The sequence below is a fragment of the Argentina silus genome (genome assembly GCF_951799395.1).
Source record: "Argentina silus genome assembly, chromosome: 16".
Lineage (NCBI taxonomy): Eukaryota > Metazoa > Chordata > Actinopteri > Argentiniformes > Argentinidae > Argentina > Argentina silus.
The window spans coordinates 18,072,878-18,094,484 of record NC_139670.1 but is presented as its reverse complement, the minus strand read 5'-3'; the positions used below and the strand labels follow the sequence as shown (position 1 = coordinate 18,094,484).

The window sequence follows — 21,607 nt, the reverse complement described above, 5'->3', positions numbered from 1 at the left end:
GTTGTCTGGTTGTCTGTTCACTCTTGTGTGAAATTATTCAAATTAACAGGGAGCTCAAGCTCATTTGGCATACAGATCAGAACAGGGTAGTAGACAGAAGCTGATGTTGGTGACGCGTCTTCTTCTGTCTTCTTTTGTCTTCTTCTGTCTTTCTACTGTCTTCTTCTGTCTCCTATCTTCTTCTTCTGCCTTGTAGTTTCTTCTGTCTTCAATCTCCTTCCGCCTTCTGTCACCTTCTGCTTTCTTGTGCCTTCTGTCTTTCTCGAGGTGTTGTTCTTCTCCTCCTCCTCCTCCTCCTCCTCCTGGCCCAACCCCCCCCCCCCCCCTTCATTTGTTCCTGGTTTTTATTGCTCTTCTATCTCTCCAGGATCAGTTGAGTTTAGGACATTGGGACAGATGACGGTCAGTGATAGGAGCTGGACGGGGTGGTGTGAGGGGGAGGGACGGGTGCTTCTTATTGACCTGACTGTGTGCTGCGTGTTTGTCTGTTTGGGTGTGATAATACACACAAGCCATTCCTTTCTGGGACGGCGGTGTGGAAATACCACTTTTGTACACAGATGAAAGCAGGCTTTTTTTTTTTCTCCTTTTCTTTTTTTTTGTGGCTTTCCGTACAGGGCGTGTGAAATACAAAATTCGTTCAAAACACAGCCAGACCCTGGACCGAAATTGAGTCTGCGGATCTTTTGACTTGGTGCACACGGTCTGCAGGGCTCCCGAGGTGTGGGCATCGACCGTCCACCTGACACTTCCTCACCCGTGCTGCTTGACTTATTTCCCCACACAGCCGGAGTGATATTTGTTTTTTTCGATATCGGTTTTTGTCCTTTTTTTATGTTTTGTTGTCTTTTCAACCTTTGCCACTTATCAGTGGCCTTGAGCAGTCCTCATGTACACAAGCCCCCCCCCCCCCCCCCCCCCCCCCCCCCCTCTGATTAGATAGAGAGGTAGCCAACAGGTTACCCCAGTTCTTCTGTCGTCATCCAAAAATAAAATACCCCCTCTTCATCCCTTGAGGTTATTGTAGTTTATGAGTGTTTATTTACAGACCGCATATTCCACCCAAAGTTCCAACAGCTCACACTGGACTCCTACCTTGTGTTATTTGTAAACACGATGATATCACAGAGAGGCAGTCCCACCAGTGTTTAGTGAAATATAGTGCCTTCTCAGGATGCGTCTCTGGGGTTCCAGCGCTACGGAACCTGTCAAAACAAACCCAGACAGCTGTCGATGACACACTTCGCTAACGTGGACATTCATATTTTAATGACAGATGTCGTTACCAAACAACAAGCTATTTCCAGAAAGAAAAAAAAACATTTCCAAATCTGAATAGAATACAATACTAATCTGCACGGTATTCCTTCTATTGTATTCTATTCAGATTTGGATTATTATTTATTTTTTTAGTTTGACAAAGATATGTAGCCTATTTGTATGCATGTTTGGAGGGCCTGGTTATTAGGCGGGCTTACGGTGTGTTTGAATGGCAGGGCCCAGGGAGACAGAGGAATGCTGTGTCTGTGAGCAGCAGCAGCAGCAGCGTCTAACCAGTAGTGACCTATTTTCCCTCAGCTGTGGTTGATGACTGAGGGATCTACTGTATAATTACAGATCCTAGCGGTGGGGCGGCTGAGAGGCTGTTGTTTTTGTTGCTGTCGTGCTCTTCTCCCGTTCTCTCCGGTTTTTCAGGGTTTTCGGGCCACGGGTTTGTCAGCGCAACCTCAAACCTCGTTGGTCAAGCACCATTTTGATTGATATCTCTAAAAGGACGGGATACAGATGGGAACTTTCGCCCTTAAAATGGCTAAGGTTAAGGGTATGGCAGTGTTTTATTGCATGATTATAACGGCATTTTGCGTCATTCATTGTTAGGCTGCGTACTGATTTGCTAGGATGTTAAAGGGTCACTTTCCACACGTAGAACGCAAAAGCTGGATATCGCTAGTTTGATGATTTTAACCCTGAGTGATGTACGGTATTTGGGAGGCGATCACGTGGTTTTGGAAACAACAAGGAGCTTTAGGGAGGAGAGAGTTTGTTTACTTCCATGAGCACCGTGCTAAAGCACGCATCGGTTACTTGTGTTGACTAACGCAAATGTTATCGTACACACGGCTCCGTTGCACTTCCTGGGCCGTTAAAAAAGGTGTTTCTCTCTTATTTGCATGCATGTCTTAATATTTCCTGCTATTTCGACAAAAAAAGACTACTTGGAACTTGTGTTGTGTTACTCGTTGTGTCGTGTTAGCCTGTGGAGTCCTGGTGACCGTGGGTAAACTGCTCCTTTTAAGGGAACTCTCATATTTTATGGCTCTGCGGTTGCAGCTATATTCGTAGCTGCTATTATTTGACCGCCGTTATGTGCTTCAAAGTAGTTCCTGAGTTGTTGCAATTTAGAGAACATTCCTGTCTTTAGCATGTATGTGGGGATAATTATGCCACCTGCCTGCAAATTACCCTGCCACAAAGATGCAAATCCGCTCAGCGCCGCCACTACTGTGACATTTCCATTATTTTATCAGCTTTGGTACACGAGCTGCTCCCCACCACACACCTACTGCTGTTGTCTTCCCCCAAAATAGGCCAGTGCTACTGCCTCCCTGGCTGGCCAGCCTGTACTGCAGACTGCAGAGCAGAGGGAGGCTTCCTCTCCTCCACATGGCTCACTAGCTTTGGCCAGGGTGCCAGTAGAGCTGCCAGGCCAGCCCTGAGGGCCTGGGCTAGTCTCCCTGGTCCCCCACAGCCAGGCCTAGTCTCCCACTGCCAGGCCTAGTCCCCCTAGTCTCCCAAAGCCAGGCCTAGTCTCCCACAGCCAGGCCCAGTCCCCCTAGTCTCCCAAAGCCAGGCCTAGTCTCCCACAGCCAGGCCTAGTCCCCCTAGTCCCCCACAGCCAGGCCTAGTCACCCACATCCTGGCCTAGTCCCCCACAGCCAGGCCTAGTCCCCCACAGCCAGGCCTAGTCCCCCACAGTCAGGCCTGGTCTCCCACAGCCAGGCCTAGTCCCCCACAGTCAGGCCTAGTCCCCCACAGTCAGGTCTAGTCCCCCACAGACAGGGCTCACTAATCCCCAGATTTGGCACTAGTGCCAAGGCCTGACAGGCCACTGCCTGGATATGCAGCACAAACATCCTCCCCCCCCACTACCTCTCTCTCTCCCAGCCCCTCTCTGTCTCTCTCTCTCTCTCTCTCTCTCCTAGCCCCTCTCTCTCTCCCTCTCTCTCTCCCAGCCCCTCTCTGTCTCTCTCTCTCTCTCTCTCCTAGCCCCTCTCTCTCTCCCAGCCCCTCTCTCTTTCTCTCTTTTTCTCTCTCTCTCCCAGCCCCTCTCTTTTTCTTTCTTTCTCTCTTTCTCTCTCTCTCTCTCCATTTTTAATGAGGCTGAATCTTTAACATGGCGTTAGTTAGTTACACCCATATACAAGGGGAAGTGAGGAGAGGGTGAATGAGGAGAGAAGCCCTCGGTGATCCCATCCGGTTGAGGGAGGGGGGGGGGGGGGGGAGGGGCTTCACTGTATAAGGTGGGGGTAGGGAGCAGGGCAGATGGGGGAAGGGAAGGGAAGAGAGCCGGGGTTGTCACGTGTGCTGCTGCAGGAATGAGAGCTCTGCTGACATGCCGAGAGGGGGGGGGGGTTGGAGGGATTGGAGCTCTATCCATGACACACACACACACACACACATCCTCAACTACCACGCTTCTTCTCCTCCATGCCAGAAGCACAAATGGTAGAACACTGACGTCGAGGAGAGGAGAGGAGAGGAGAGGAAAGGAGAGGAGAAGAGAGGAGAGGAGAGGAAAGGAGAGGAGAGGAGAGGAGAGGAGAGGAATGGTAAACAGGCAGCAGGCTCGTTGTGAATCATCTTCTTGGTCCCTGGCCACATTACACAACCATAAGCATGCGTGTCATTCTCCCTGGCTACACAGCGTCAGACGCCTCCCTCTGGTCCTCCCGTCAGAAAGGGGGCTCATCGTTCCATCCAAAACCCTTCATTTTAGGCATTAGCCCTTTACACACGACACCTTCGGCGAAGCGATTGATCCGTTCCAGGCCTTTGATAGCGAAGCGTCAGGTGACCAGGAGAGCGGTAAACCAATGTAAACGATCGGCCGATTGAGCCCGTGCCAGTCGGAGTCCTGCTGGAGAGAATGAATGCCACCTGGCTGCCAAATGTGGCTAAAGGTGCAGCGACCTTGGGTTTACCCAGGCAGATCAGACACACACACACACACACTTAGCAGCCCAACACACACACACTTATCAGCCCAACACACACACACACACACACACACACACACACACACACACACTGTGGTCACAGAGCTCTCTGTCGGTCCAGGAAGCAGGAACCCACCGTGGCTTTGATGGTGAAAACACTTGTGTCCCTGACAGAACAGCCACCTGCTGCTGAACCACAGAGAACCACTACCGGCCCGTTAGCAGGCACTTTTATCCAAAGCCATGTTTCTGCGCACGTATACGTATATACGGTCCCAGCGGGGAATCGAACCCACGACACACGCGTCGCTCGCGCCGCGCTACACCGTCCGAGCTACACAGAAGCAGCGGTTGCTTTCTCACACCTCCCACAGCCAGGCCTAGTCCCCCACAGCCAGGCCTAGTCCTAGTCCTAGGCCTCGGCCCTAGGGCTGACCCAGGCTCATCTCATCGGCCGTCCACGGATGTGTTACATGGCACTCCTGACTGCTCGGCGTGGGACGGCTCAGGGCCCTGGTCAAGTATTTCACACACAGACCCAGCGCCAACACCACTGAGGCTGGGGGGGTCAGGAGTGGCAAACAGAGGGCCTTTGATAGCCCGGGCTCAGGGAGGCCAGCGGCCACCGGTGTTCACCAGAGATGAAACCAAGGGGCTCGCAGGGATCGGTTCAGAGTTGCGCATCTAGGCCCAACTGGGTCGGATGCCTACGGCTTGATATCTAGACCCCCTTTTTGATAACGATGTCGGATGTCTAGGCTCATATTCGCCGAATATTCCCCTTTTCAAGACTTTTCCAAACAGTAGGCTACTGTGGTGGTCTCGCTTTCTGTTGATCAGTAGGAGAGAGGGGTCAACGCTCTTATCTGGGTCACAGGTCGCCAAGTGAAAGGATCTTTTGGTCCGCACCGTGAACAGTTCTAATCACCGTTAACCTCTCTCTGTCACAGGGGGGTGGGTTGGGGGTTGGGGGGGGGGGGGGATGCTTCCACTATCAAAGCAGTCTATGACAACTCACACTTCATTGGTGACAAGGGTCACGTCAAATGGATAACTGCACTAGGTGCTTTTGCAGCTATTTTTTAACCTGTGCCCCCCCCTCCCCTCTCCCCCCCTCTCTCCCCTCCCCTCTCTCTCCCAGGTGTATGTGGAGTTTGACGACCAGGAGTGGGAGAAGCGGGAGTGGGTCAAAGTGTACGAGGACTTCCAGGTGTTTGTGCTGGAACACCAGCTGGTCTGGGCCAAGAGGAAGGAGGGGGGCAGCGTGCTGCAGGGAACCAAGGCCAAGCAGGTCCAGTGGCCCGCCTTGGTGAGACACCCCTCCGCACACACAACACAACACACACCCACACACACACACTCTCTCTCTCCAGAACACACCTCTCTCTCTCTCCAGAACACACCTCTCTCTCTCTCTCTCCAGAACACACCTCTCTCTCTCTCTCTCTCTCTCTCCAGAACACACCTCTCTCTCTCTCTCTCTCTCCAGAACACACCTCTCTCTCTCTCTCTCCAGAACACACCACACACACTCTCTCTCTCTCTCTCTCTTTGTTTGACTGCAGCACGCAGCCTCCATTTACTGGCTCATGTCGTACCAGATGCACACACGCTCGCACGCAGTGGTGTGTGTGTGTGTGCGTGTGTGTGTGTGTGTGTGCGGAGTGAGTCACAGCTGTGGCTTCTTCTTGTCTCACAAAAGGCTGTGCAGACATTGGTTTATTATGATGCCCTGGTATCCAGGCTGGGATGGGATGATTTGGGGGTTTACATCAAGAGAGGTTTGTGTACAACAATAAACGGATTTGTTTAGAGATGTTTGGTCCCGCTGAGCAGTTGTGGGAGGGAGGGAGGGGGGGCAGAGGGTGTGACACCAGCTCAACAAGAGACGACAGGGTGTGTGTGTGGCTGTCTGTGTGGCTGTGTGGCTCTGCGTCTGTCTGTGAGTCTGTGTCTGTCTGTGTCTGTGAGTCTGCGTCTGTCTGTGTGTCTGTGAGTCTGCGTCTGTGAGTCTGTGTCTGTCTGTGTGTCTGTGAGTCTGTGTCTGTGTGCGCCTTCCAAAAGCCCCTAAATGTTTAACAGCGGGGGTGTTATGGCTCCATTCTCAGCTGAGGGAGTGTTGAGAGCGCTGCTCTGTGTTGTGATTATGTAACGCTGCACAGCTCCATCTGGCTCAGGCATGGCAGATAAGAGTTCAAAGCAAGTCAGAGAGACACAACCAGAGCAGGCGTGACAGGAGTACACACAGACACACACACACACACGCACACACACAGGCACACTGTTTCTCTGCTTCTCTCTCTCTCTCTCTTTGTCTCTGTCCTCCTTTTTCTCTCTCTTTCTCTCCTTTATTTCTCTCTCTTTCTCTACTCCTTTATTTCTCTCTCTCTCTCTCTCTCTCTCTCTCTCTCTCTCTCTCTCTCTCTCTCCCTCTCTCTCTCTCTTTCTCTCCCTCTTAGGAGGACACTCCATGCACTGTTGACGTGCTCCCCTGAGAACACAAGTCTGCTCTGCTGTCCTTGATTGACATGCGACACAGAAGCCTATTTCTGTCCTCATCTCCCCCCCTGCACACGTTCACCCAGTCATTTCACCGGCTTGGATACACTGTTCTTTGGGGATAAACATTGAGCATTGTAACCTTGGCTGATTGTGAACTCAAATAGATAGTCAAATAGAACTGTAGCCAGTAGGCCCCCGTCCTAGACCTAGTCCTAGTCATTTGCTGAGGAATTCTCCCAGTAATGCGGCGATAACATTTCTAGTGTGCCATTTAGAGTAATTACACAGGGGGGGCGATTTAGGACACAGAGAGGCAATAACACAAGCAGCGATGGGCCGGTTTGGCCTCTGATGGTTTGTCAGGGGAAGACGACCTTAACCGAGGGCATCACTCACTCTCAGCGTTCAGCCCAGACAGGGTTGGTGTTTTAAAAGCGATATTAGATCATTATTACATAACCTTCTCCTAATTACCTCGGCAAGCTCCTGGGCCAACAAGTCATTCCATTCTGCCTCTAGGCCTCCGCGCTGGTGTCTGGTTCTGAGGAGCACTGTCTTCTTCCCTTCTCCCCACTCTCTCTCTCTCTGTCCCCTCTCTCTCTCTCCCCACTCTCTCTCTCTGTCTCCTTTCTCTCTCTTTCTCTGTCCCCACTCCCCCCCCCTCTGTCTCTCTGTGCCCTCTCTCTCTCTCTCTCTCTCTCTCTCTCTCACACACAATAGCAGTCACAGCCCCCGTTATTTACGGCTGCTATTTCAGAGGGAGTGGAGATGCAGACTGTTACAGCGACTAGATTCCCCCTGAGTCAGCAGCAGCTACAGCCAGCCTCTCTCTCTCTCTCTCTCTCTCTCTCTCTCTCTCTCTCTCTCCCTCTCCCTCTCCCTCTCCCTCCCCACAGCAGCAGCACCGGGGGCCGCGGGCCTTTTGTCTGCTGGCCCTTTGATACGCGTGGCTTCAAACCGTGGCCAGCCATTGTCCTGCCCCCCACCCCCACCCCCCCCACCCCCACCATGTCTAACCCAACCTGTGGTCTCTGTTGACACAATGTGAGCGGGGGGGATGGAAGGCCATGGACTGGGATGGCTGGCACTAGCCCCTATAGCCCCCTTTTTAGAAGAGCCGGGGTCCGCTTCGGACAGATGCCCCCTTTATTTATGTTTGTGGGGGAGGAGGGGGGGGGGGGGGTCTGTGTGTGTGTGTGGGGGGGGGGTTCCATCCTCCTCCAGTGTTTTGCTGTTGTTGGTGCAAATCCACTACTTTACCTCCATCCTTCCTCCATCCTTCCGTGTTGTCAGCGGTCGGTACAGCGTGTCCTGGCCTGACATCCCAGTCTAACACCTTCCCCCCTGCTCCTAACCTCCCAGATGAACCCGCGGCCGGGTTCATCTGGGACAGACGGGACCGTGTCTGTCCCCTACCGCCAAAGTGTCCTTCCTCTCTGTGTAGAACACGCTCTTCTTTTCTGTCCCGGAGGCTGTCCTGGCTTTTTTACGAGGCCGCTATAAATCTCCTCCTCCTCCTTCTGATGAGACATATTAATGATGATATGCATCTGATCCGTGATTGGAGCAGGCAGCGGGACTCTTAACAGGTTCACCGAGCAGCCCCCCCCCTCCTCCCAAACCCCTTCTCAATGTTGACCAACACTTAGCTCCTTTGACACACACACACGATACACACACACACACACACGATACACACGATACACGATAAGCAACACGACACACACGATACACACACACGCACACGCACATGATCCACACATTCACACACACACACACACACACATGATCCACGCACGCACACACACGCACGCACCCTCTGCCTCACCCCCCTGTGGAATGTGTTCAGAAGCCCGTCATGGCGTCGGGTAGATAAGGTCAGAGGGGGCGTTCCATCCACACTTGGATACGGGGGGGGGGGGGGGGGGGGAAACACCTCTGCGTCCCACAACGCCTCCATTTACAAACCCTCCAAAAAAGGAACCGCAGCGCGAAAACCCGTTATTTTCATGTCGTCAGCCGCAGTGGAATGACTTAAAAAACACACAAAAAAAACCCCGATCTGCCGTGGCCGGAATGTGTTTGGGTTTGGATGCGTCTCCGTGGCGTGGTTGGTTCCTCCGGCTGCCAGGCTGAGGCAGGACACGGTATGCCTCTGACATGGATGCCCGGGAGCGTGTTCTCACGGCCCGTTCCGAACCTCCTCTGACCCGTGATGGTTGTCCACCGTTATTAGCTGTCTGAAAGGTCGTTTTAACGGAAAGGGTAATGCATGAGTGTACGCGTAGCCCTCTGCTGGATGTTCGTCTCGCTTCTTAACGTGGTGGGACCCCCTCCTCCTCTCCCTCCTCCTCTCCCTCCTCCTCCTCTCCCTTCTCTTCTCCTGTCTCTCCTCTCCCTCCTCCTCCTCCTCTCCTTTCTCCTCTCCTCTCCCTTCTCCTCTCTTGTCTCTCCTCCTCCTCTCTCCTCCTCTCCCTCCTCCTCCTCTCCTCTCCCTCCTCCTCTCCTCCTCTCCCTCCTCCTCTTCCTCCTCCTCTCCTCCTCTCCCCAGGGCTGCACTGTCAGCTGTCATTAAGACAAATACAGGGCAGGCTTTTCACTGCCCCCGTACATGTTCACATAGTTTACTTTACCCTCCTACTCCCCTCCGTACACACACACACACACACACACACCCACACCCACACCCACACACACAGCCTGGCCCTTTAGCCATGTGCTGGAACCAAAACGAGACTCCTGGCCCTTTCGGGTTGATATTTCCAGCAGGAGGGCCAGAGACGCGGCTGCGCCGAGCCCGCGACGGAGATGAATGTTTTTCATTAGCTAACACCGCCGGCCCCCCCCCTGTCACCCACGGGAATAAATACTGACGCTTCTGCCGCACTCTGTCATGAGCTTCCTGTCAATAACTGTCCTCAGGTTGATAGATAGACATACCCACAGTTTTATGTTGATTATTCCGAGACTCGCTTCCCCCTCAGCATAACAAACAGCGTAGCCTAGCCCACTGCGGTTTCGCGAAAAGGCCGAAAATGTCCCCCGAAATGTGTCAGGGGGGCTAGACGGCGCGTCCTTTTGTCTTTTGCGTCGAGCCGGGTCAGGGTGTGTTTGTTTTCTATCTGGTGTTACTGGTTCATCACGCCCAGCTCTCGGCGACCTTTCACCCCCCCAGAGGCTCCAGTCATCTGTTAAAGTATGTCAATAAGCCGCGTGTGCAGCTGCCCTGAGGGGGTAGGGCAGGCCCTGTCTGGAATGTGTGTGTGTGTGTGTGTGTGTGTGTGTGCGCGTGCGCGGTGAACTGAGTTTATCAGCGTGGTTAGAATGTGTGTTTGCAGCGGCTCAGAGGACATGGTGGCACGTTAGTGTGTAGTATGTGTGCGTGTGTGGAATGAGAGTGGTGTGTGTGTGTGTGGGGGAGGGGGAGGGGGAGGGTGGGGTGGATGATGGCGTACACACAGAGACAGGGAGTACACAGATGATCCTTCACTGCCAACTGCACAGCTGGCTTCTTAATGGCAGCAATCATAGACAGGCTGCCTTTACAGGGGCAGCCTGGGGCTACTTTCCCTTGCCTTGGAAAGGGGCTGGGCGTGTGTGTGTGTGTGTGTGTGTGTGTGTGTGTATGTGTGACACGGGGAGGGGGGTGTCGTCGTGGTGAGTTATTGAGTCAGGCTGGGGGGGGGGAGGGCGGCTACACACCACAACCCCCACCCCTTGTGTTCTGGAAAAATGACATGACTTCATGGTGCAGTGACGACCTTCCCACCCCCATACTCCCCCCCCCCACTCCCTGCATTTGGCTTTAATTTGTCTCCCCTGCGCTCTCCCATCAGCCCCTTTCTGGGCCCTTCCCCTGCCTCTCTACCGTGAAAAGCAGAAATAATGTAGCCTACATTGGCTGTTTTGTTGAGACAAATGGATGAGGGGGAAAATTCAGTTTATTCAGCCCGTTTCACATTTCCTTTGTGCACTATTTGCTTTGTAGCCAAAAGCAGGGCGCCCCGGGCCTCGTCGAATAGAACTGCCGCTGTCCAATACAACAACTCTGGCAACTGTGTGGCAGTTGGAAATCCCTGTGTTTGAAAAGGTCCTCTCTCTCTCTCTCTGTCTCTGTTTCTGTCTTTCTCTCTCTCTCTCTCTCTCTCTCTCACTCTCTCCCTGTGTGATGATGGAGCTATTTTCCATGTTTTCGGAAATTCTTTCCCCAGATGACTTCGCAGCATGGAACATTTTCTTTCTGGTCACCCATTCATTTCTGATGTCAGCCTCTTTATACCTCGATTTCCTCCCCCAGCGATTCTCAGCTCATGTCGTCATCCTTCTCTCAGGCTAGGAGAACACGCGCACGCACGCACACGCACGCACGCACACACACACATCTCGGAATGTTCCGTTCTCTCAGGAAATTGTCATTCCGGAGCAGGATGTCAACAAATGGAATAGACGGTTTCAGAAAGGCGCTTGCTTCAGACGTCTTGTCTCGGCGACGTTCCACGTCGGGAAATAACTGCTTTCTCACACACGGGCTGCAGTGAAACGTGGACCGTGCCACAGAGGAAACGTAGCAGGCCCTCCCCTGACCCGGGCTGTCCCTCTGCTGGTACACGGCTGGCCCAGGGCCCAGAGAGGGGAGCTCTCTCTCTCTCTCTCTCTCTCTCTCTCTCTCTCTCCTGACTCTGACAGGGCCGCTGCTTTAGTCAGCTGTTGAAGCCGTTCACTTATCAAAGACTAGTAGAGGACACGCCAATGACCCACGCTGTGTGTGTGTGTGTGTGTGTGTGTGTGTGTGTGTGTGTGTGTGCATGATAAAAGAGACACATTTTACCCCTCCTAATGTTTCTCTCCATATAAAATACACACACACACACACACTCCCCCCATGGATAACTCAATGATGGATTAGGCTACACAGGAAGGAGCTAACCCACTTTAGTTTTACCCTCTTCTCATTTTTCTCTCTCTGGGAAAACACACACACACACACACACACACACACACACACACACACACACACACATGATACTGAGAGCTGAGCGAGCAGCATGAGCCAAGACAGAGAGAGCTGGGTCTGGTGTATGTAAAAGAATCAGGCCTATGTCTGGATCAAGTGTCTATTGTGTTTTTGTGTGTGTGTATGCGCGTGTATGCGTGTGTGTGTGTGTGTGTGTGTGTGTGTGTGTGTGTGTGTGTGTGTGTGTGTGTGTGTGTGTGTGTGTGTTCTCTGTCCTGTCCTGTCCTATCCCAGTGTGTGGTTGTGGCTGCCCCCTCTGGTGTTGTCAGTGCAGCAGCAGCAGCAGCAGAGTGGCCCCGGTCACAGCAGTGTGACCGTACCTCTGTGACTTTGATATCAGGGTGTTGTGCTGAGGCTGGGTTTCAGTGACCTCTCCCTGCCAGCGCCTGTCACAGAAACCCTCTACCAGCCAGCCAGCCAGCCAGCCTCCACCTGGTCACACCCACACAAGCTGCTTCTCACTTTGTTTTATTTTTTATTTTTTGTCATATAATAAAGAAAAAAAAATATCTAAATATGACACCAGTGGAAGTGTTCACACACCTTTCACTTCACTTCACCCCCACACCCCCCCCCCCCCCCACACACACACACACACACACCCCTCTCCCTTCCCTGAGCTGCTGTTGTGGTGCAGGGTGGGGCCCCCCAGGCGGGAGGAAGCCAAGCCTCGCTGGGCTTCCTGTTTGGTATCTCCTGCCAGGGGCTTTGCCACAGATTCGGGAGGGGGGGGGCGGGAGGAGGGGAGAGGAAGGAGGAAAGGGGGTGAGGAGAGATTTCTGTCCTCCCCCTTAACTGTGATTGTTGTATTGTAAATCCTTGTGGGGAAGGAGGGAAGCGTAGCAGAGTAGAGTCTGGTTGCTGTCTCCTTGGGTGGTCCTGGGCCCCAGGCCACAGACAGGAGGGTAGAGCTAGGCTACAGCTAGGCTAGGCTACGCTGTATCAGCCACAGACAGGAGGGTAGAGCTAGGCTACAGCTAGGCTAGGCTACGCTGTATCAGCCACAGACAGGAGGGTAGAGCTAGGCTACAGCTAGGCTAGGCTACGCTGTATCAGCCACAGACAGGAGGGTAGAGCTAGGCTACAGCTAGGCTAGGCTACGCTGTATCAGCCACAGACAGGAGGGTAGAGCTAGGCTACAGCTAGGCTAGGCTACGCTGTATCAGCCACAGACAGGAGGGTAGAGCTAGGCTACAGCTAGGCTAGGCTACGCTGTATCAGCCGAAGACAGGCGGGTAGAGCTAGGCTAGGCTACGCTGTATCAGCTGAAGACAGGAGGGTAGAGCCAGGCTACAGCTAGGCTAGGCTACGCTGTATCAGCTGAAGGACAGGATTTTGCAGATGGAGCAATTTGAGCAGAACTTGGCCATATGCTCGCATGAATATTTAGCCGTGCTCAGGGGAGCTCTTGCCTCTGTGTTTATTTACAATGTTCAAAGGCCTGGGTTTGTTGCCTTGCAGAACTCCTACATATGCACACAGGTAAGGATTGTTTGGTTTTAATGAGCTCTACTGTACGTAGGCTGCCTCTTTTTCACTGTGGCTGAGAGGACTTGTTCCAGTTGTTTCTGTGGCACTATCTGCGTCTGCTCCGTGTCAGAGCGTCTCGGCAGTAAAGAGGGAGAGCCTCCACTCTCTGTCAGCCTCTCAGCCCCAGCCTCCACTCTCTCTCAGCCCCAGCCTCCACTCTTTGTCAGCCTCTCAGCCCCAGCCTCCACTCTCTCTCAGCCCCAGCCTCCACTCTCTGTCAGCCTCTCAGCCCCAGCCTTCACTCTCTCTCAGCCCCAGCCTTCACTCTCTGTCAGCCTCTCAGCCCCAGCCTCCACTCTGTCAGGCGTACGGCTTCCATTTCATTATTCTGAGGTGTGGCCACTTTGTCGAGATGCTCTCTGTCTGAAGGTTACTCAGGGTGGGGGTGGGGATGGGGGCGGGGGGGGGGGGGGCGGGCGTAGGCTCTCACTCTCTATACCTCATCCTCTCCATCTCTCTCCTTTCCTCTCTTCTCCCCACTCCCTGCCCCCCCCCCCTCGCTCCCTTGCTCTCCCCTGTCTCTCTCTCTCTCTCTCTCTGTTGCTCATCCCTCTCTCTCTCTCTCTCTCTCTCTCTCTGTTGCTCATCCCTCTCTCTGTTGCCCACCCCTCTCTCTCTCTCTATCTCTCTCTCCCTCTCTCTATCTCTCTCTCTCTCTCTGTTGCTCATCCCTCTCTCTGTTGCCCACCCCCCCCCCCCCCCTCTCTCTCTCTCTGCTGATGATTCACACACTGTGCTGCTGTGCCAAGCGAGCACATCTCTGCTAGGCTCCTTTGTCTGGGAGCGAGTTGTTATTAAAGACTATTTTCAAAGCCGTCCAACACACCGGAGGGAGGGAGGGAGAGAGAGAGAGAGAGAGGGGGGGGGAGAGAGAGAGAGAGAGAATTAAGCCTGGCCTGCCGTAGAAAACACAGTGGCACAATGAATAAGCCTACGCTTAACTCACTACTCCAAACCCGCTGGCAATCTGCTGCTCACACAGCATACGCACGCACACACACACACACACACACACACGCACGCACGCACGCGCACGTGTCCCTGAAACTGTTTACAGACTGTTCTCTGTCCAACAACAGCATCACAGAGTGATCGATGGAGTCCTCAGCCCCGATGACTGATCCTCATGGACACGATAGGCCTGTGGATGTGTGTTGAGTCTAATCTCAGTGATACTGCTGCCAGACAGTCACGCAAGCTCAGGTCAGAGGTGTCAGTTGAGGTAGACTTTGCTGCCCTGCCACATGCCTATCGAACAGACAGACAGACACACACACACTCACACACACACACACACTGTGGAAGCGCGACAGAGGCTGGCACACACCGGAGTGGTGAGTTATCCGGTGACGATGTTCAATCAAAGCCATCAAGTAAAAGCTGGTAGTTTTGTTTTTGTTTTGTTTTTTTGATACGTCTATATTTGTTTTTGGGGGCCGTACGAAGGCATATGACCGTGTAATGGGTGACGTCGTCGTCGACGGTGTTGCTGTTGGCAGTTTAACAGACAATAACCGTGTGCACAGATACCGACCCGTGGCGCAGACAAGAGAGAAAAGAAAGATTAACGGGGACGGAGAGAAGAAAAGGAACCCAGGGACCGACTCTACTGTACAGCTGTCTCTTCTCCCCGTTCCCCTTTGATTGTATACACAAACGTGTGCAGTCTGTGGAGGGAGGGGGGGTGGGGGTGGGGGGGGGGACTTTTGATACGCATTTGTCTATTGCTTCTCTGAGGCAGATATTACATCACGCTGTTCTTTCTCTCTCTCTCTCTCTCTCTCTGTGCGATCCGTAGACTCTGTGACCCCATCAAAGTCAAGTCCCTCTTCATCTGGGGGGGGGGGCGGGGGGAGAGGGGGGAGGGAGGAGGGAGAATTACAAGGCTGACCTGCCGTAGAGAACACAGGCAGCAGCAGCAGCAGCACCAGGCCTCTCTGCTCTCTAAAGGCACGGCTGAATTAATCGTGCGTCCCACGTGACTCCCAGCCAGCCTGCCAGCCCGGCCCTCTGACTGCAGAGCTTGCATTAAACCTAATGGATGGTTGCCCTTCCTCTCGCTGTACAGATTCCTTTTTGGCCGCGTGCCCCACTAGTTCACAACAACATGATTTGGCAGCCTCCTCTGTCCTCATTTTAAAGCTTTCATGTCAGAGGAGAGCAGCAAAGAAAAGGATCACAAAGAAAGCTGCCATTTCAGGAGAATAAAGGTTAGGTTGTACGTGCGTTTATCTTAGTGTTTTGTTGGCTTGGGGCATTCTGCTTTTGTTTGAAAAAAAATGAGACGTTTCCAAATAGTTTAACATAAACATTGGCTGACTTATCCAATATCCTATGATTATGATGAGAATCCAACGGGTGTCTTTTCTCACAATGTCCTCCTTGATATATTGTTATTGTCAGGCCAGGCCCATGCACAGTAATTGTTAGCTGATGTTTGTCAATCCACCCAAGTCCTTGTCCTCCAGAGATCACAACACAATTGCGGTCACTGGAGCCAATGAAAACGTTCACAAACGATTCCGAGTCGGTTGCCGAGATGCTGTACGACCGGCGGAAAAGATGCAGCACAGGCCCGGTTTCCATATTCGCCAGGAGGAGAGACTACCGTCTGAAAATACCTCCTCCTCCGAATATTCTCGGAGCGGCGGCTCTCTCCATTATTTATAGCTCCCTTACTTTTCATTTTTTCCGTATGACCTCATTTCGGTCAACGGAGCGCTGGCGTAGAGAGTGAGGACGCTGACAGGGACGCAGCAGCAGAGCAGCCAGGACAACCTGGACTGATGTCAGCTGGGAGGGGGGGGAGGAGGAGGAGGAGAAGAGAGAGAGACGGGGTAGGAGGAGGAGGAGAAGGAGGAGGAGGAGAAGGAGGAGAAGAAAGAGAGACAGAGAGTGAGACACAGACACGTCAGCCGCTACAGCTGAACACAATGCCCTTGTCATTCCTCAAAGAGCTGCCGCCCTCCTCCTCCTCCTCCTCCTCCTCCACCTCCTCTTGACCCTGTCACCAGGCGTGTTCCTCTGTCACGGGCCAAACACACACCACCAGACATCCCAGAATGACTTCACCTCAGCCCCCCTTTTGTTGGAGGAGAGGCGTGTCGTGTTCATTTGTTTACCAAGAATAAATATCAGGCCTTTTTTTTTTTTTTTTTAAACATGAACGTGTAATAAACACCTGGATCTCAGTGTCAGAGGGAGTCGGGTGTTGAAAGTGTTCAAGGGGAGAAAGTTGTACTGTGGGAACACTTTCCCCTCAGGAAGTTAATTTAGAAATCTGAAGGCAACTGGAGAAGAAACCGGCAGTCCTCTTTGAAGTGAGGTATTTTTTTTTATTATTTTTTTTCGTCTTCAAGTGCGGTGTGTGAAAAGTAGCTGCCTGCTAGCACGCATCCCACATCATCAGTGTCAGACAGGGCTGCGTGAAAAGCACTCTCCACGCTCTGAAATGTCATCAGTGTTTCACTTTGATATTTGATTTTTTAGCTACAGAGCTCCACTTCTCAGCTCCCGCCCTAATCAGAAACCCTGTGATTTGGATTAATTCATTCGGGATTTTCTTTTCTTTTTTCCCAGGGAAAAAGCTGAGCTGAGCTATTGATAAAACTAGCTGTTAATTGCTCGAATATGACTGAATACGACTGGAGAGCTGAAGTCGTCAAAAGACATCAACAGCCGAGCGAAGCCCCTCCCCCCCCCCCCTCTTCTAAATGATAACGCATGCTGTTCTTGGAGAGCAAGCTGTATTTTGTTCCCATGTTTTCACCCTTTCACAACAAGTGATCCCTCTGGAGTCATACAGTACTACGTCTCCTAGTAACTGGGCTAATGTGATAAACATGAACAGAAGAGCACAACCACCCACACACACACATTGACATCATGAAGCAAGACGCCACAATCTCCTCGATATCTGGCCGCGCTGGAACGGGGACCATTGATGTGAAGACAAAGGAGCGCCTTGTGCTCTAACGACTTCCACTGCGCTCTCCTCCTGCGGGCTCTGGGATAGGCCTATCTTTAGAACAGGGCGAGACCTACAGAGAGACTAGTCTGTACGTCATTTAACACCTGCAAAAACCCTCTTGTTTTGACTGGTATGTGGAGGAATGCGTCCCTTCCTCTTTTTTAAGGTGAAGCGTTACTAGCCTACATTTAGCATTTCACTTTGTTTCATCCTATCTGATAGCCAAGAGCAACAACGCTCCCAGGAGTTGCATCACGGTTGAGTGACCCACATTCGCCGCGTTCGGAAATAGCAACACTCCCCGAGTAGAAATAGCTCCCGTCTCCGACCAGAGTCACCATTGGGCGGTTATTTAGGCTCTTCTCTTCTCAGCAACTCCCTCCTCGGAGTCGCGCCACGTGACGTCCCTCCTCTCCCTCCTCTCGGTCCCCCGATTCGCGTTCGGCGGCTTGACGAGGTCCCGGCCGCTGCACCTGCCACTCCTAAAGTACCCAGTGATCCGTGAGGGGCTGGACGGGAGGGGTGGGGGACAAAAGGCGCTGCTGCAGGAATGCCAGCGATGCTGCTTATGTAACTGGGCTACTACAACAACACCGCCACAGTGCCCTCCTTAGACGCAGAACCCACCCAGTCACGCCGACTCTGGAGTACACCCACAGTCATTTGATCTCATCTCTCCACCCCCCCCCCCCACCCCCTCACTGTTTCTGCTCAGTATTAGAATCTATGTGTTTTCACGGATTTAATGGATAAGGCTGCGTGAGGTTTTGTAATAGTTTTCTTTTATTTGTTGTAAGTCGCTTTGGATAAAGGCATCTGCCATGAATGTAAAATACATGTTTTTTTTTGTTTTTTTTTATGTCAAAGTTGATTGATATTGCGGATCCCTCAGTAGGCCTGTAGGCTGTGTGTAGGTTGGGCTGTCGTCTAGGTCAGGGGTCACCATGGATACACATTCGTACATATTTTATCTACTCAAAACACAAATTACGAATGATCGGCGAGTAGCGCGGATGGCGTCCGTAGGAAGCCGCCCGCAGGTCATGGCAGGCAGGGAACGATTGTGGAGGAGAGGAGAGGAGAAGAGAGGAGAGGAGAGGAGAGGAGAGGCCGGGTAATAGAAGCCTGCGGCTGGAGCCCAGACAGAGCCTGCATGCGGGCCACGTGTCTGACAGGGCCTAGGTGGTGAATCTGCATGGCTGGATCTGGAACCTTCATTTCGTGCTAACCTGTGAGACAGAGAAGTGAAGGTTGTTAGTAGAACCGGAGAGCTCCTGTGGGGTGAGGCTGGGTGAGACAGGAGACAAAGACTGTCCTGTCTGTCTGTCTGTCTGTCTGTCTGTCTGTCTGTCTGTCAGGAGCTAATGGCTTTCAATGCTCGACAGAACTCGGGAGTACGTCTGTAAAACCAACACTTCCGCCACTCTGCTTTCAGGGCCGTTCTTTCTCTGTGTTTCCTTCCATTTAGCAGGAGGTGATATGATTCATGCTCTGTGAACAGTGAGCACAGTAGCTCCTGTAGCAGAGGAGACATTTTGCGCCCGGTCTGTGTTTCTTCCCCTCGCGTTGTGAAATGGAGTGAAGTGTTGGTGGAAATGAGGGCACTGAGTAAACAGCCCACTGCAGCTCACTCTCTCTCTCCGTCTTTCTCCCTCTCTCTCTCTCTCTCTCTCTCTCTCTCTCTCTCTCTCTCTCTCTCCGTCTTTGTCTCTCTCTCTCTCTCTCTCTCTCCGTCTTTCTCTCCATCTTTCTCTCTCTCTCTCTCCATCTCTCTCTGCTGCCGTGCAGATGGAGCTGAGACATAGTAATCTCCAGTCTCCTGTGGCCACAGTGCAGGATACCTGCGTGCCAGACAGACAGTGCTGCAGAGCAGGGATTTGTCTTCACACGTGCCCCGTGCTTCCCACAGCAGAACCAGAGAGCAGAACCAGAGAGTTGGACCAGAGAGCTGTGTTACTCCTCGTCCGTGTCTCTGTCTCTGTCTCTGGAGGAGTGAGTCAGGCCGCCATTTCACGTTGTCTGTCTCTGCCACTGTTTTTTTGTGTTTTTTTTTTTTTTTTTTTTACTTTTCAAGGGAGCAGCCAGTGTGTGTGTGTGTGTGTGTGTGTGTGTATGTGTCAGATCTTTCTGGCTCTGTCTGTAAGTGCCTGTGTGTTCTAGCGTGCATGTTCTTGTGCGTGCATGCGTGTGCGTGTGCGTGCGTGTGTGTGTGTGTGTGTGTGCGTGCAAGCAGTTTGATGTGGCACTGCGGCTCTCACAATGACAGGGCTTTAATCTGGGGTAGAGTGGCAGATGGAGAGCAGGGAATTACAGCCGAGCCCAGATAGCCAGGGGATTCTAGGGTCAGCAGCCGAGCCCAGGACAGGGTGGGCCCGGGGGGGGGGGGGGGGGGGAAACCTGGGCCACACAGCCAAACACAACCTCTCACACACACACGTTCTGGAGACAGGTGATAGTATTACCTGACACACACGCATGTGTGTTGTACACGGTGTTGGTGAACGTTTCAGAAAGCCCTCCACCCTTTTGGGGGAAAGGCCAGGTCGACCGGGCTACACAGCTAGGTCCCATCTCACATCCCCTGACATGCACTGGTACACACACACACACACACACGCACACACACACACACTCCATCTACTGTTTTCCCCATCACTGTTCAGTCATGCTAGTTTAGCGTTTCTTTCGGTGGTTGCCCACAAGTAAGTGGTTTTCCTGTGTGAGTGAGTGAGTGGGTGTCGAACCCGCTCCAGAAGAGAAAATGGAGGCCCGGCAGAAGAAGAAGAAGGAAGAGAAGAGGGGGTATCATGATAAAGCTGGCCCACTGGGGCGCCCTCCTCAGCCAATTACACGCTGGTGAGCGGTGAGGTGAGGGGGGGATGGAGAGATATTCTGCTGGTGTGACATCTCAGGCCAGGTTGGTGGGACGCGTGGTCCCCACAGCCATCTGGCAGACAGATTAGGAAGAGTGTTAAGTCCTACAGTAGAATGGAGATAGCCCCCCCCCCCCCCTACTAGGACAGTCACTGTGCTTTTAATCCCTTTACACACAAGCTGCCTTCTTCTCTCTCTCTCTCCCTCTCTCTCTCTCTCTCTCCCCCTCTCTCTCCCCCTCCCTCTCTTTACAGGGTTAAAGATTACGCTGCATTATTGATTTTGAGTCATAAAAGCAGAGGAGGGTTGAAAGAAGCTGTCACTCTTTCGCGCCGCGCTGATCTGTAAGCGCTGGGACGCCTCATCGCGTATGCCGGGCGGAGGGGAGGGGGGGGGGGGGCACGGCACGGCACACTGTATTTCATTTTCTAGCCTTGCCGTGGTCCTGTGATTTACGTGCCGACTTCCGTCGTCGATGATGACCGCCCGTTCAGCCGCCGTCCTCACCTTCCGTCACGCCGGCTTTAACGCCGGCGCGATTTAGACGGAACGGGCAAATCGCGGCAGCGAACCAACCCAACCGCAACCCAACCGCAACCCAACCGTTCCCCGCGAATCGTCGAGCGCCACAACGTCGTCATAGGGTTGTTGTTTGTCGATTCTTCCCGTCGCGTCTCGTAGGATCAGTCAGTCAGTCTGTCAGTCAACGCCTTGGAAGGTGTGAGAGTTGATGCACTCTGCTGATCAGGAAGTAGATAAGACCCATTCACAAACCACCATTGTCCTCCAGTCACCTGACTGGTTGTACCTGCTGCTGTCTCAGGGCTGTCTGTCTGTCTGTCTGCTGCACACACCTATACACACTTAAACCACCGTGCTGCTCGCCTCAGGGCTGTCTGTCTGTCTGTCTGCTGCACACACCTATACACACTTGAACCACCGTGCTGCTGTATGTCTGTCTGCTACACACACCTATACACACTTAAACCACCCTGCTGCTGTCTCAGGTCTGTCTGTCTGTCTGCTACACACACACTTAAACCTTCGACTACATGTACACCCGGTCAAGTTACGTCATTACATCATAGCCTCATATTATTCTATTTGATATACAAAATGATTTCTATGTACTTTTTCCCCTCACGGTGGTACGTGACTGTTTTGGCCTCGGCCGTGGGCGGTGCAGTCGTGGTGCCCCGAGGGGTAACTCGGCTCTTTAACAACCCCGGCCTCCCTCTCCTGGGTGTGTACCTGCACACACTAGTCATTTAGAGCGGGTTCATCTCCATTATTAGATTTGTCTTCATTTCCCTCCCTCCCTCCCTCACAACCAGAAGTACAGCATTCTTATCTTCTCCAATGAAAGCAGTGGTGCTGCTTCAAACCCCGTGTGTAAAAACCGACCATTCTGTCCTCTGCTCTGCTGCTGCTGCTGCTGCAGGGATTGTTTTTCTCTTTCAGTCTCCTTTACGCGAACGGACGCACACACACACACACACA

At 52.7% G+C, this 21,607-nt stretch overlaps 1 protein-coding gene across 7 annotated transcripts in view; it reads left to right on the top strand.

The window, feature by feature from the left end:
- Positions 1-21,607, top strand: part of jmjd1cb (jumonji domain containing 1Cb) — a 95,064-nt gene that overhangs the window by 26,172 nt on the left and 47,285 nt on the right. For all 7 annotated transcript variants that reach the window (XM_083687694.1, XM_083687691.1, XM_083687693.1 and 4 more), the window contains exon 2: positions 5,359-5,526. In XM_083687694.1, the coding sequence (XP_083543820.1) occupies positions 5,359-5,526 (168 nt within the window). The remainder of the gene's footprint in view (positions 1-5,358; positions 5,527-21,607) is intronic.